At 43.9% G+C, this 12731-nt stretch overlaps 1 protein-coding gene across 2 annotated transcripts in view; it reads right to left on the bottom strand.

The window, feature by feature from the left end:
• Positions 1–6517: 6517 nt before the first annotated feature.
• TTC33 (tetratricopeptide repeat domain 33) overlaps positions 6518–12731 on the bottom strand; it is a 238149-nt gene continuing 231935 nt past the window's right edge. For both annotated transcript variants that reach the window (XM_083154377.1, XM_083154369.1), the window contains exon 5: positions 6518–10945. In XM_083154377.1, coding sequence (XP_083010503.1) covers positions 10589–10945 — 357 coding nt within the window. In that variant the 3' untranslated portion in view covers positions 6518–10588. The remainder of the gene's footprint in view (positions 10946–12731) is intronic.

Below are 12731 nucleotides of genomic sequence, written 5' to 3'. Positions count from 1 at the left end.
GCTGATTACCACTGCTGAGCAATATATCTTCCCCCGTGTGTACACACACGCAATATATCTCCCCCCCGTGTGTACACAGCATAAGAGCTCACCTAAGATATATAAGAGGAGAGATCCTTGGGGAATACCTACTGTTAGTGGAAGTGTGTGTGTGCGGGAGTCATTGGAGGAGACAGCGACAAAATGGTCAGAGGAAGGAGGACAGCCAGTGGAGGACAGTATCACACAGTACAAGGGAGTGCAGGATTAGTAGGAGGAGAGGGTGGTCCACAGTGTCAAAAGCAGCAGTGAATTCAAGGAAAATAAGCACAGAGAGTAGTGGCCCTTGGATTTGGCATCAAGTAAGTCATTACTGACTATTGTAAGGGCAGTTTCAATGGAGTGGAGGTTACTGGAGCCAGAATGAAGCCGGTAAAAAAGGTTATGGGAGGAATGAAGGCAGTTAGGTGGTTGTAGGGAATATGAGAAGTTTGGAGTAAAAATGGAGTAGAGAGATGGGTCGGTAGTTGGAGAGAGTATTAGGATTGAGTGTAGAGCTTTAAGAATAAGGAAGACAAGGGCATGCTTGAATGTAGAGGGGACAATGTCTGATGATATGGAGAGACTGATGGGAACAGTCAGAAGGAGAGAGGTATTGTACAAGGTGGGTGGTGTAGGGTCATGTAGGGATGACTGAATGAGGGCCAAGGTTTGGGGTGGGGCGGTGTGGATGAGACATGACTTCCTTTCCAGATATTGAGGAAAATACGTCAGGATTGGTAGTAAGGATGGTGAGGGATGGTCAGTGAAAGGACAGGTGGGATGCTGAGGGTCTGGTGGGATGTAATGTCCTGATGTGAGGAGTCAATTTTGAATGCGAAATGCGTGACAAAGTCAAGGGCAGAAGTGTGGCAGTTAGTTGAAGTGGGGTGGGCCAAAGGAGGGAGATCACAGTGGTGAAGAGATGCAGGGGCTAGAGGGGTTGAAGACATGGAGATAGGGTTCTTGAGATATGATTGTTTAGAGTGTGAAAGGGCAGCAGGAATGAGAGCATGAAGTAGAAATGGAAAAATTACGCCTTAGAGCATGATCTCCTATGCTGTTGCTCAGCAGTACATGAACATTTGTGCACAGTTGGTAAGCCATGGTCCTACATTTAGATAGTCTACCTATTTAACCAGAAATATATGCACAACATTATATATATATATATATATATAGCCAAACAAGAAATCCGGCACTCCACAGGCTGTACAAACTTTGCTTGCTCCGGTGCCCTCCCAGGTCTGGGACCAAATGTAGCTTAGGAGGCAAAAAGGTGTCACTCGGAGACTGGATACAGGTTCAAAACTTCATTGTGTGGTGACCGACACCAGTGTTTTGAGCAATCAGCTCGTCCTCAGGGTTCAAGATGCTGATTGCTCGAAACACTGGTGTCGGTCACCACACAATAAAGTTTTGAACCTGTATCCAGTCTCCGAGTGACGCCTTTTTGCCACCTAAGCTATATATATATATATATATATATATATATATATATATATATATATATATATATATATATATATATATATATATATATATAGACATTGTAGGGGATCTGCACAGACTAAATTAACTGATAATAAATAGTGGAGATTTGGTTCATGAATTGATCAATGCATTTAAGCCTGCAGCCCCCTTCACGGGACCCCACGATAGTGATAGGACCTGCAGAAAAGTGGGGTCCCGTGAAGGGGGCTGCAGGCTTAAATGCATTGATCAATTCATGAACCAAATCTCCACTAGTTATTATCAGTTAATTTAGTGTGTGCAGAGCCCCTACAATGTCTGTTTAAACAATGTGGTCACAAGCCATAGGGCACCCCAAAACTAGGAAAGGTGAGTGCCGATGTTAAGTGTATATATTGTTTATTAGATAAATTTTTTTAATTAGTCTTATTGTGGTCACATTCTCTCATGCACCCTGTCTTAACTAAGATTCCATAGCTTATGTTAACCATTTCCCTAGATGATTAGTGACAGGTGTGTTGGTAACTGCTCACATATAAAAGCATAGTCTGCTGTGAGCCTTAGACGTACTACTACTACTAGACCAGATAGCATGCCTGGAACCAAACATTGATGTGATAGCTATGTGTATTGCAGCCATTTTCAGCGATAGTGGTAGGACCTGCAGAAAAGTGGGGTCTCGTGAAGGGGGCTGCAGGCTTAAATGCATTGATCAAATCATGAACCAAATCTCCACTATTTATTATCAGTTAATTTAGTGTGTGCAGAGCCCCTACAATGTCTGTTTAAACAATGTGGTCACAAGCCATAGGGCACCCCAAAACTAGGAAAGGTGAGTGCCGATGTTAAGTGTGTATATATATATATATATATATATATATATATATATATATATATATATATATATATATATATATATATATATATATATATGTATGTATGTATATATTATATATATATATATATATATATACCATACTTGTAATCCGGCACTCCATAATATGGACCATAATGCTGTGGTGCCTTCCAAGTGATTTCGACCAACCTGAACCGTATGTAGATAGATATTGCGGCGGCGGCACTCCAACAGACTTTAAATGTAGAAGGTAAAAAAGTCCTTTATTTAGGTCCTACAAGGTAAAAAAGTCCTTTATTTAGGTCCTACGCCGTTACGAGCATAACCCGTCTTCAGGGACACAAGGTACAAAATAAAACATACCCACTACTAACAAATCCCCACCAACAGAGGAGGGATACCGTCACATAATTACTCACGTACCGTATCAAGTGATTCCTACACCCGCCGGGAAGACAAAACGCTGATCTTCCCGGCGGGTGTAGGAATCACCTGCGGCGGTACGTCAGTAATAGATAGATAAAAATGTTGGATGTATTGCAAAAGCAATGACTTCTTATCTGAACAAACCTAGTGCGAGTCTCCTGTGTGAGTTCATGTAAGGATATAAGATGAGGCTGATTGCCCAAATGTGTCCTCTTGCGCCTCGGATCACAGCACAATATATTATATGAACACTGACATCTTTGTTCTCGCAGGTATCACCTCTAGGAGCAAATATTTTTAGCCTAATATATGCCACAGCGACAAGACACTGGAAGTATGATAAAAAACATTCCAGAACAGAAAACTATTGTGAATTATTGGCTGACGTTGAGCATTCCGACCATACTGTACTGTTCCTACACCTCGGGTGACTTTCTAAATGCTGAAAGTACTATTTGGGGAGGAGGGGTTAGACAATGGAAAGTTTTTACCGTGTTTCGAATGAATATGCCTATGTCACAGTCTCAGCGGCGTAACTATAGCACCGCAGCCCCCGCCACCGCGGGGGGGGCGCTGTGCATGTGGGGGCACCGGGGGCTGCGGTGCTATAGTTACACCCCCCCTCCCCAATCCCCCGCAGACTTACCTATCTCGCTGGTCCCGGCGGCTCCGTTCTTCTGCTGAGGACCACCACAAAATGGCCGCCCCCATATAGCACACAGTTCTCTGAAACTGTCTGCTGTATGGGGCGGCCATTTTGTGGTGGTCCTCAGCAGAAGAAGAACGGAGCCGCCGGGACCAGCGCGATAGGTAAGGCTACAGGGGATTGGGGGGGGGGGGTTTGCATGGGCGGCGGGGGATTGGGGGTGCTTGGCGGGGCGCCCAAAACTTAGTTACGCCACTGCACAGTCTGTGTAGCACCATCCAGAACATCACCAAGTTCTCACCCAGGAAAACATAACAGATGGTACAGTAACACTAAGCATCAGAGCACTGAGAAAGGCATGATAGCAGTATGCACACAGGGGGTTATTTTGGTTCACTCTTTCTGACAAGTTCCTTCTTAGATGGACTAAACCATGTGCACTGCAGGGGGGGCAGATGTAAAATGTGCAGAGAGAATTCGATTTGGGTGAGTTATTTTGTTTCTGTGCAGGGAAAATACTGACTGCTTTATTTTTACACTGCAATATAGATCTCACTTTGCAGTAAAACCCCTCCCAAATCTAATTCTCTGTGCACAAGTTACATCTGCCCCACCTGCAGTGCACATGGTTTTGTCCATCTAAGAAGGAACTTGTCAGAAAGAGTGAACCAAAATAACCCCCACAGTAGCTGCTGGCTCATTCAATTGATATTACAGCTTTATTGATCTTAAAAGGGACAACAAAAACGCTGAGTGGATAATTCTCCAAATGTATCTCTTAAACAAACATCATTTGGCAGGGACACAACAATCTCAGTATTTACTGAATCAATGTTCTGTCTGCACATAAAAATATGTTTGGGATGAGAATGTATACATTTCTCATATAGAATGACTTTTACTGTGCGTGTCCGCAGCATATAAGGAAGTCGTTACCGCAATGTAAACATATAAATCCATATTGTGTACAACATTAGAACACTGCTTAAAACCAGCAGGGACTGTATAGGATTGCGGTCTTATGGGGGGATATGGTCATTTTGTCTACAGCATGTTGGTCGACACGGGGATAGGTCAACATGGTCTTAGGTCGACATGGGTCAAGATCGAATTGGTTCTAGGTTGACATGGCTTTAGGTCGACAGGTCATTAGGGTGACACATGCATTAGGTCGACATGGTCTAGGTCGACAGTCAAAATATCGACATGGGGTTTTTCACAGTTTTTTGAGCCAACATGTGCCGACAGGCAGGAAATTTCATGGCCTTCCATCCACTAGGGCAGGGCTGGGCAATTGCGGCCCACCAGATGTTGATGAACTACACATACCAGAATGCCTTGCATCAGTTTCAGCATGGCCACATAGCAAAACTAATGCAAAGCATCCTGGGATGTGTAGTTCATCAACATCTGGAGGGCCGCAATTGCCCAGCCCTGCACTAGGGCATGCCGAGCGCAGCGAGCCATGCAGTGCACTTCAAACTGTGCCCATGTCAACTGTGTCGACATTCGGCCCAAAAAACAATGGAAAACCCCATGTTGACCTTTTGACTGTTGACCTAATGCTTGTGTTGACCTTATGACCTGTTAACCTAAAGCCATGTTGACCTTGACCCATGTTGACCTAGAACCATGTCGACCTAATGGTCAGCCCAGCGACTTTCCCCATGTATGGACCTTTAGCCTGTATTTATGGACTGTCAGAACCATTAAAGGCCCATACACACTGGGCCACTTTTAGCTGAAAGTCCGCTCAAAACAACCTATTTGAGTGGCTTTCAGTTCAAAGCCGCCCAGTGTGTATGCCCCGGCTATGAGCGGTGATCGCTGCTGCGCGCTCCCGCAACATCGCCGGGAAAGCCGCTCATCTGCTGGTAATACCAGCAGATGAGCGGCTTTCAAGACGGCTTTGCATAGAGCTCCGCTACGCAACGCCGTCCTCCCCCCTCCATCGGTGCCGTGCAGGGGGAAAGCCGCCCAGTGTGTATGCACTGAGCGGCTTTCCCCACATCGGTGATTGACATCATCGCTGTCCATACACGCTGGGCATAGTCGCCCAGTGTGTATGGACCTTTACAGTGGAGCAGTCCTCACAAACATCTAGTTTTAGAGAATATACAAAATACTTCTAAATCAAGAACTTTCTTTTTATTCCAGAAAGTTGTTTTTTTTTGTATTATTATTATTCTAATTATTGTATCTTTCTACTGCTTTACCTTTCTTAGCATAACAATGCAATAAACAGTACTCAGCACTTCTATACAAAAAGGTATCAATACTTATTCAGTGCTTCCCCTGCTTGCTGGAATTCCTAAGAACCTATAGGTAGCTTGAATTGAGTCAGGTGATATATGTTCCAAGCAATAATATATACCAGCAAAGAAAGTAAAAGAACTTTCTGTTTCGGGGACATCCAAGGTTGGACTGGTCAATGGGCACACAGGGAAATCCCCAGTGGGGTCCACTCTCTGATCGTCCCACCCCCTCCTCTAGGAGGCGCTAACTTGGTGGAGCTAGATTATGGATGACATCAGGTGTTTGGTTTGAGTATGGAAACTTCATCAATAGTCCCCCAACCAATCAAAGCAAGTGGTCCTGACACGGGATCCGTTCATTGGTTCGACCAATGAAGGTCGACAGGCTTTAGTTCGGCACTTGAAATAGGTAGACATGTCTAAGGTCAACATAGTTAGAAGGTCGACAATATGGTCGACAGTAAAAAGGTAGACATGCGTTTTTCACAATTTTTTTGAGCCGACGTGCCGACAGGCAGTATTTAAAGCCCTACCATCCACTAGGGTGTGGAGGGAGAATATAAAAGTGCTCCGAGTGCAGTGAGGCACCGTTCCTGAAGAATGGTGAGCGCAGTGAGCCACGCAAGGGGATGCGGAACATTTTGACAGTGTCCGTGTTGACATTTGTTACAGAAAAACGCAAAAAACTCACCGTCAACCTTTGACTGTATACCTAATGCTTGTGTCGACCTTCCAACTCAATGCATGTCAACCTAAATTCAACCCAATGACCCATACCCACTGACACTCCATTGTCCTCTTCTTTTTAAACAAGCCAAATAACACCAGACAACAACAACACAATAAAATAATTCCGCACACCTTTATTAACAGCAATGTAACACAAAACATAGACAATGCTGTGACGCCATATATCCGAAGTCCAAGTACAGTCTATATGTGACCTGAAATGATTCATCGTGAACAAAAAATGAACACATTTAACAACTTGCGAAAGACACGAGTTCACTTCAACTTTGCTAATAAAATATGAGAACCAATCGGGTAAAAGATAACAAATGGAGAACACTGATGCTTCTAATAACACAGAAACGATCCACACATTACTAAAGTAATACAATGTTTTATCATTGCGTAACAACTCGATAATAAAAGAAGACAGATTTATTACTGACATATTCTAACTCTCCGCCAAGATTTCACATTGAGAGTTCCCAAAATATAAATCTTCATTAGAACACTTTTATTGAAAGCATATTTTATATTTAGTTTTATATATATCGGGGCTGGCTCGGAATACGGAGCAAGCAGAAACATTGCACTTGGACAAGGGGTGGAAATACATTTCTTATCAGTTGGGGCATGAGGCTGATTGTGCCATCGCAGCGTGTTACGTATGGCTTTGTGTGCGTCAGCACCGACTGGCACCATTTCCCCATTGGATATGCCAACAACTACTGTAGGACTTCTCCGTCTTTTCATATTTTTATGTTCTTTAATAATGTGTGATAATCAAATGCTGAACTGAAAAGGCCCCGGGTTCCTAACATTGGATGCTCGCATTCTGTACGGAACATCTCAGGTGGACAATAGGTTATGGGGTCCGTAGAGGAAAAGAGGGTTATCTACACTATGGGAGTTATTCATATCCGATCGATGTTGCGCAAATTTGCAAGTCTATCGATTATCGAACGACAGCGCATGTGAAAGGCCAAACAGCGACAAAAACCAGCGATGAATCTATTCGCAATCCCCTCGCAATTTGTCTGACAGAAAGCCAGCAAATAGCGCTCCCAGCAGCGGGGTCCGGCCAGTGACATCCAGGCAGAGGGGATCCGGGCAGCGGCAGCTGGGAGCTTGTAGCGCTATTTGCTAGGCGGTGCGCGGGAAGCACTGCTGAATTTGAAAAGACTGGCCAAACACTGATTGGCTGAATTCTCAGCCAATCAGCGTCCGGCCAGTTTTTTCAAAATCAGCACCGCTTCCTTCCTGCCCCACCAAATAGTGCTACAAGCTTGCAGCCACCGCTGCCCGGACCCAGCTGCGCAGCAGCTCTTCCTTCCCGCTACAATCTCCCAGCATGTACTGTAGGTGAGTGAATTATTTTTCCCAGGGGCCCAGGCTAATGTTAAGACAGCCCTGCACTTGCATAGACTGGAAAATGTTGATAGTGAATGAGTTGTGCATGGCTTTGCAGATGGCAAGTGATCAGTGATCCATTCGCAAGACTTGTATGGGGCGGGAATTCAGACCGCACTACAGCTGTCATGGTGGTACTCCGGAGGGGTAAGTATTAAAAAAATGGGTACAGCGTATGCAGTTCTCCCTGGACTCAGCGGCCACCCATTATAAATACGCTACTTCATCCAATCAGCTCCTGTCATTTTTCAAACATACAGATGTAGCGCCTCTCAGCCAGCGAAGGGAATCACTAGATTCCCTGAGCTGCATCTGGCGGGGATGCGCAAGCGTCATACATGCACACACGTCCACTTCACTCGGCAGCAGGGAGACAGGCAGGGTTAAGTGGGGGGGGGGTGCGGGTCTCCAGCAGAACGGGGTGCACAAGCATGTCCTGCGCGCATGCCCCCTTCTGGCGGATGGCGGGCAGTGGCGATTGGTGATAGAATCTAATGAGAGCTACTCCATCTGTATACTGTATGTCTACCATTAAGGGTGAGACAGAGAAACCTCTACTTCCAGCAGCCACATAGTCAAGAGTTTTGCTATGTAAATATATATTCATCATCACACATGTCCATGAAGCATACAACCAGGGGCAGGGAAACAGCGCTGGAAGGGTATAATTTATGTTCTGCCTAGGGATGTTTAACTTACACAGAACATGGCACAAGGTCATAGTGATCCTGTTATACCGCATGTTAGGTGTCACTGACATCACGCAGTGCGTCAGCCCCTTTCCCAGCTCATATCCAGATATTTATCTGCATAAGGGAAAGTAATATTAATCAAATGCCACCATTCACCTTAAACAGTAAGATGCATTCCATAATTCTGTACTGCCATAGAAGGAAGATCCAGATAAGATGAAGGATACAAGTCTATGCAGATGTACATTATTTTAGCAATTTGCGAGCCCAGAAAATTCATCTTTCATTGTTCCAAAAACAAGTGATAGATATGAATCAGAAAGTGCGTCCACTACCCTCAGCGCTGTCCGTGGATCCGTGCCACCCAGGTAATGCATTGTAATATAGGGGGATATACCGTAAGGATCTCAAAAGCAAAACCTCTCTCTAATAGAGAAAACCATGCAGGTGGGGAAGATGCAACATGTGCAGAGAGTTAGATTTGAGTGGGTTACTTTGTTTCTGTGCAGAGTAAATACTGGCTGCTTTATTTTTACACCGCAATTTAGATTTCAGTTTGAACACACCGCACACAAATCTAACTCTCTCTGCACATGTTACATCTGCCCCAACTGCAGTGCAGCATGGTTTTGCACAAATTAGAAAGGTTTTGCTTTTGAGATCCTTACTGAATAACTCCCATAGTGTGCTTTATAGGAAGGGACAGTTCATGGATTGCCATAGGCTAGACACACAGCCTGGGCATTATTGATTACATTCAATTGATTTATATTGTTTTGTTTTTTTACGCAAAGTAAAATCCCGATAAACAGCCCTTAGAGACCCATTTCTGGGTAACAACATGTGTTATTGCCCAAAAACGGGTTCTTTTTCAGCCGATAATAAGACTATAATTGCAGCCTGTCAGTGATAATAGCTTGTTTATTTCAGGTGAGAAAGTAGCCTAATAATTGGACACTCCCCCTTAGGGGCGATTTAATAATATACTCAAAAATGCCCCGATAAGTGTTAAGGATCCAATACACGAACTTGATTTGGGACGATTTCATCGGCCCAAATCGGGTCAGTGTGATGTCCGGTCCCGTGCACATCGGACCTGTCAGTGGCATGCAGGTCCAGCCTCCGACCTCCCTCCCTGCGGTGGACCCAGTGGAGAACAGGAGTCGCATGCGATCCATCACAAATTAAAGGACAACTTCTGTTGACTCGCATTGACCTTCCCGGGCGGCTCACGGGTGATCGGCTGGGCGCAGTAGTGTATGACCCATCTTTACTTCTTCTCATATCAATAAGAAATATTTAATCAGGGCAATTATCTATACCGCCACGCAGGCTCCAAAAAAACGTCTTTGCGGCAAATGTTCAGAAGTAAGATGATCGCTTACATGGTTCTAGACCAGGTAATTGTAGACCATCTCTCATCTAAAAACAATTGTAATATAGCCCAAAGTCTACAATAGAGTAACACCATCTTACTATGTAATCAGCGGAGCTTAGTATATGGAGCTTTTTTGTACGAGGCCTCATTTTGGGGGGGTAGATGTAATGTATGAAGCGGTGATAAGGGAGCAGAAGTGGGCCGGAGAAGTGGCCCCAGGCAACCAATCAGCTGCTCTGTATAATTTTATATTATGCAAATTATAGATGTTACTTCCATGCTGATTGGTTACCATGGGCCACTTCTCCTCTGGCTCACTTCTCCTCCTGTATCACTCGGAATACAATCCCGGCTGGTCCTTATGTAACATTTCCCAGCAATTAGTCAGTTAGGATTTAGAATCTTTGCAAAAGAAACATCGTTTGCAGGCAACTTCTGTTCTGAAATATGGACATGACGCCACGTTAGGTCACGCCCTTACCGAGAGGTGACTCACAGATGGAGGTGTTGGATAAATACAGCCCGATAATGCAAGCACAAGGCATCCGCTACCCAAAGATAAAGCTACTCATCAAAAAGTTGAATATACTTTCACACAAAAATAAATTTCCTTCACGCTGTAAGTTCCCATCTCCTTCTGAAGCCCTACAGTAGCGAAGGTCAATTAGAAAACATATATGAGAAGACATGTTAATTACCGCTCCATTATCGCGCTTTGATAATTAACGGTGAGTCAGCCGCAGACGTGGTGGCGCCCTCTGTCTGCTGGTCTGTCCCTGCCCCTGAGGATGTGGAAATGAGGACAGTTTTATTACTGGCAGCAGCTGTTTTCTGTCTCTGGGATATAGCGTCGCAGGCGGCCACCACCTCGTCGCTCTCAAAGTCATAGTCCGGAATTAAATACTGTTCAATGCTGAGATCTCCGTGGTTCCTCTTCAGATCCTCTGCTGCCTCGTTCTCTTTCTTCTGCTGGAGGAGTTGCCGAGCCCAGTTCAGGTCTTCTTGCCACAGCTCCTTGTTGGCAGGACAGATGTGGAGACCAATCTGGAAGCTCCGGATGGCCTGCAGAAAAGATGGAGCGGTTAAAACACTTTACTTAGAACCAAGGCAATAGAAAGTATGTGTGTGTGGAGGTCACTTCTAAAAAATTACACAACTATCATTAAATCCATATCTACCAACTTTTTGTGGGTTTTGGCACTGCCAAGTGGGCAGGTTGGAGGGGGGATGATGGCATGACCACATCTAATTTTAAAGAGAAGAGCCATGATGATATGATTTAGTACACATCTTGTCACCAACATGCCGCCCGCTTCACTCTGTAAATGGTCGGCCAAGGGCAGACTCCGAGACATTTGACTACTCTTCGAGATGTCCAGGAAAGCCACCCAGGATTCTAAAGCCTCCCAGACATTCTGGAAGAGAATACGCCAGCAGACTGCTGCTACCTAAATTGAGTTTTCGTCGTGGCATTAGGAGCTGTGGGGGTTTGACGTAAGCCCTCAGCTCCCTCTGACAAGGTCAGTCTCAGGTCTGGGCAAATTATTACATAGATGACGGAAATGTATATGTAATAACAGAGAATGCAAAAATACTGATAGAAGACAAAAAAACTCTTCAAAAATATTACATTTGTCATTATCTTTGATAAATGTTTATGTATTGGTTACACAACTTTATTAACATTTTATAAGTCCAGGCCATTTGTTGTATAAACCGAAGTTATGTTTGACGCCATGGTTAGAAATGCGGATGCCATAGACAATGGGAAACGTTATGTAGTTACATTTGTTTTACTGTCACTCTGAAATTCCGCTAGGAAGATCAGTGTATGGGGTGACTAGTCTGCCGCTGACTACAAAGGCAATGACACAGCCAAGGAAATAGCTACACAGCAAACTAATAAGTACATGCAACGACATAATTTACTACTCAGCACCGTGCATCTCATTATCCTGACACCTATTTACTATTATGAATCGTCTATCTTTGTCTTCCATAGTATGCATAGTCAGTACACCGTGGGGGACATCACCATATATTTTTACCTGTGTCATTACAGTGTGTATCATTTTCTTCCAGCCACTGTGCAACCTGTGTAGTGTACCTACAATGGCCGCCTCTACTCATGTGTCATGGTTACTGTATACTAGAGAAAAGCACTATATATATTTTACATATATATATATATATATATATATATGTAAAAATGTTATTATTGTTATTAAAACATGGAGGTTCTAAAAATCAGAGATAAGTATTAATAAGGGTCATACTTATTAGGCCACATCTGGCTACATAATAGTACTTTTAAAGATTAGTAATGCTCAGTCTACCCAAACAGAAGGATGTTACTTGAGTACAATATTCATTGTTATTCAGGTAATGTGGCCAGTTAGTAGAACCCTAGTAATACTGGCCAGTATGGAAGGATAAGTTGCCTTTAAGAGGTTTGCCGAGTCTAGAACAGCCCTGGGTGTGTACATGATGTTACTGGTTTGCCGTATGAGGGAACATCAAGCACTAACATTGCTAACTAAAAACCCATGTTGAACTTTTGACTGTCGACCTAAGCCATATTGACCTTAAGTTGTTTAACCAATGCATCTCGACCTTCCATGTGTACACCAGTCCCGTAGCTACAGTAATACGACCAATGATAATCTGTCCTTCTCTAATTATAAAGTGCAGCATGTGTTACAGTGTCACCAGCACTGATTTCAAGGCACTCTGATACAGAATAAAAGTATGGAAGGGTAAATTGCCTTTGAGAGGTTCTCCGAGTCTTGACCCTATTGATGAATTACTGCTTAGTAGGCAAATAGGAAATATTGTATATGGATGCTAA

Source organism: Crinia signifera, chromosome 1 (assembly GCF_055691185.1).
Source record: "Crinia signifera chromosome 1, ASM5569118v1, whole genome shotgun sequence".
NCBI lineage: Eukaryota > Metazoa > Chordata > Amphibia > Anura > Myobatrachidae > Crinia > Crinia signifera.
The sequence above is the reverse complement of the archived record's forward strand: the minus strand, read 5'-3'. Positions and strand labels throughout refer to the sequence as shown.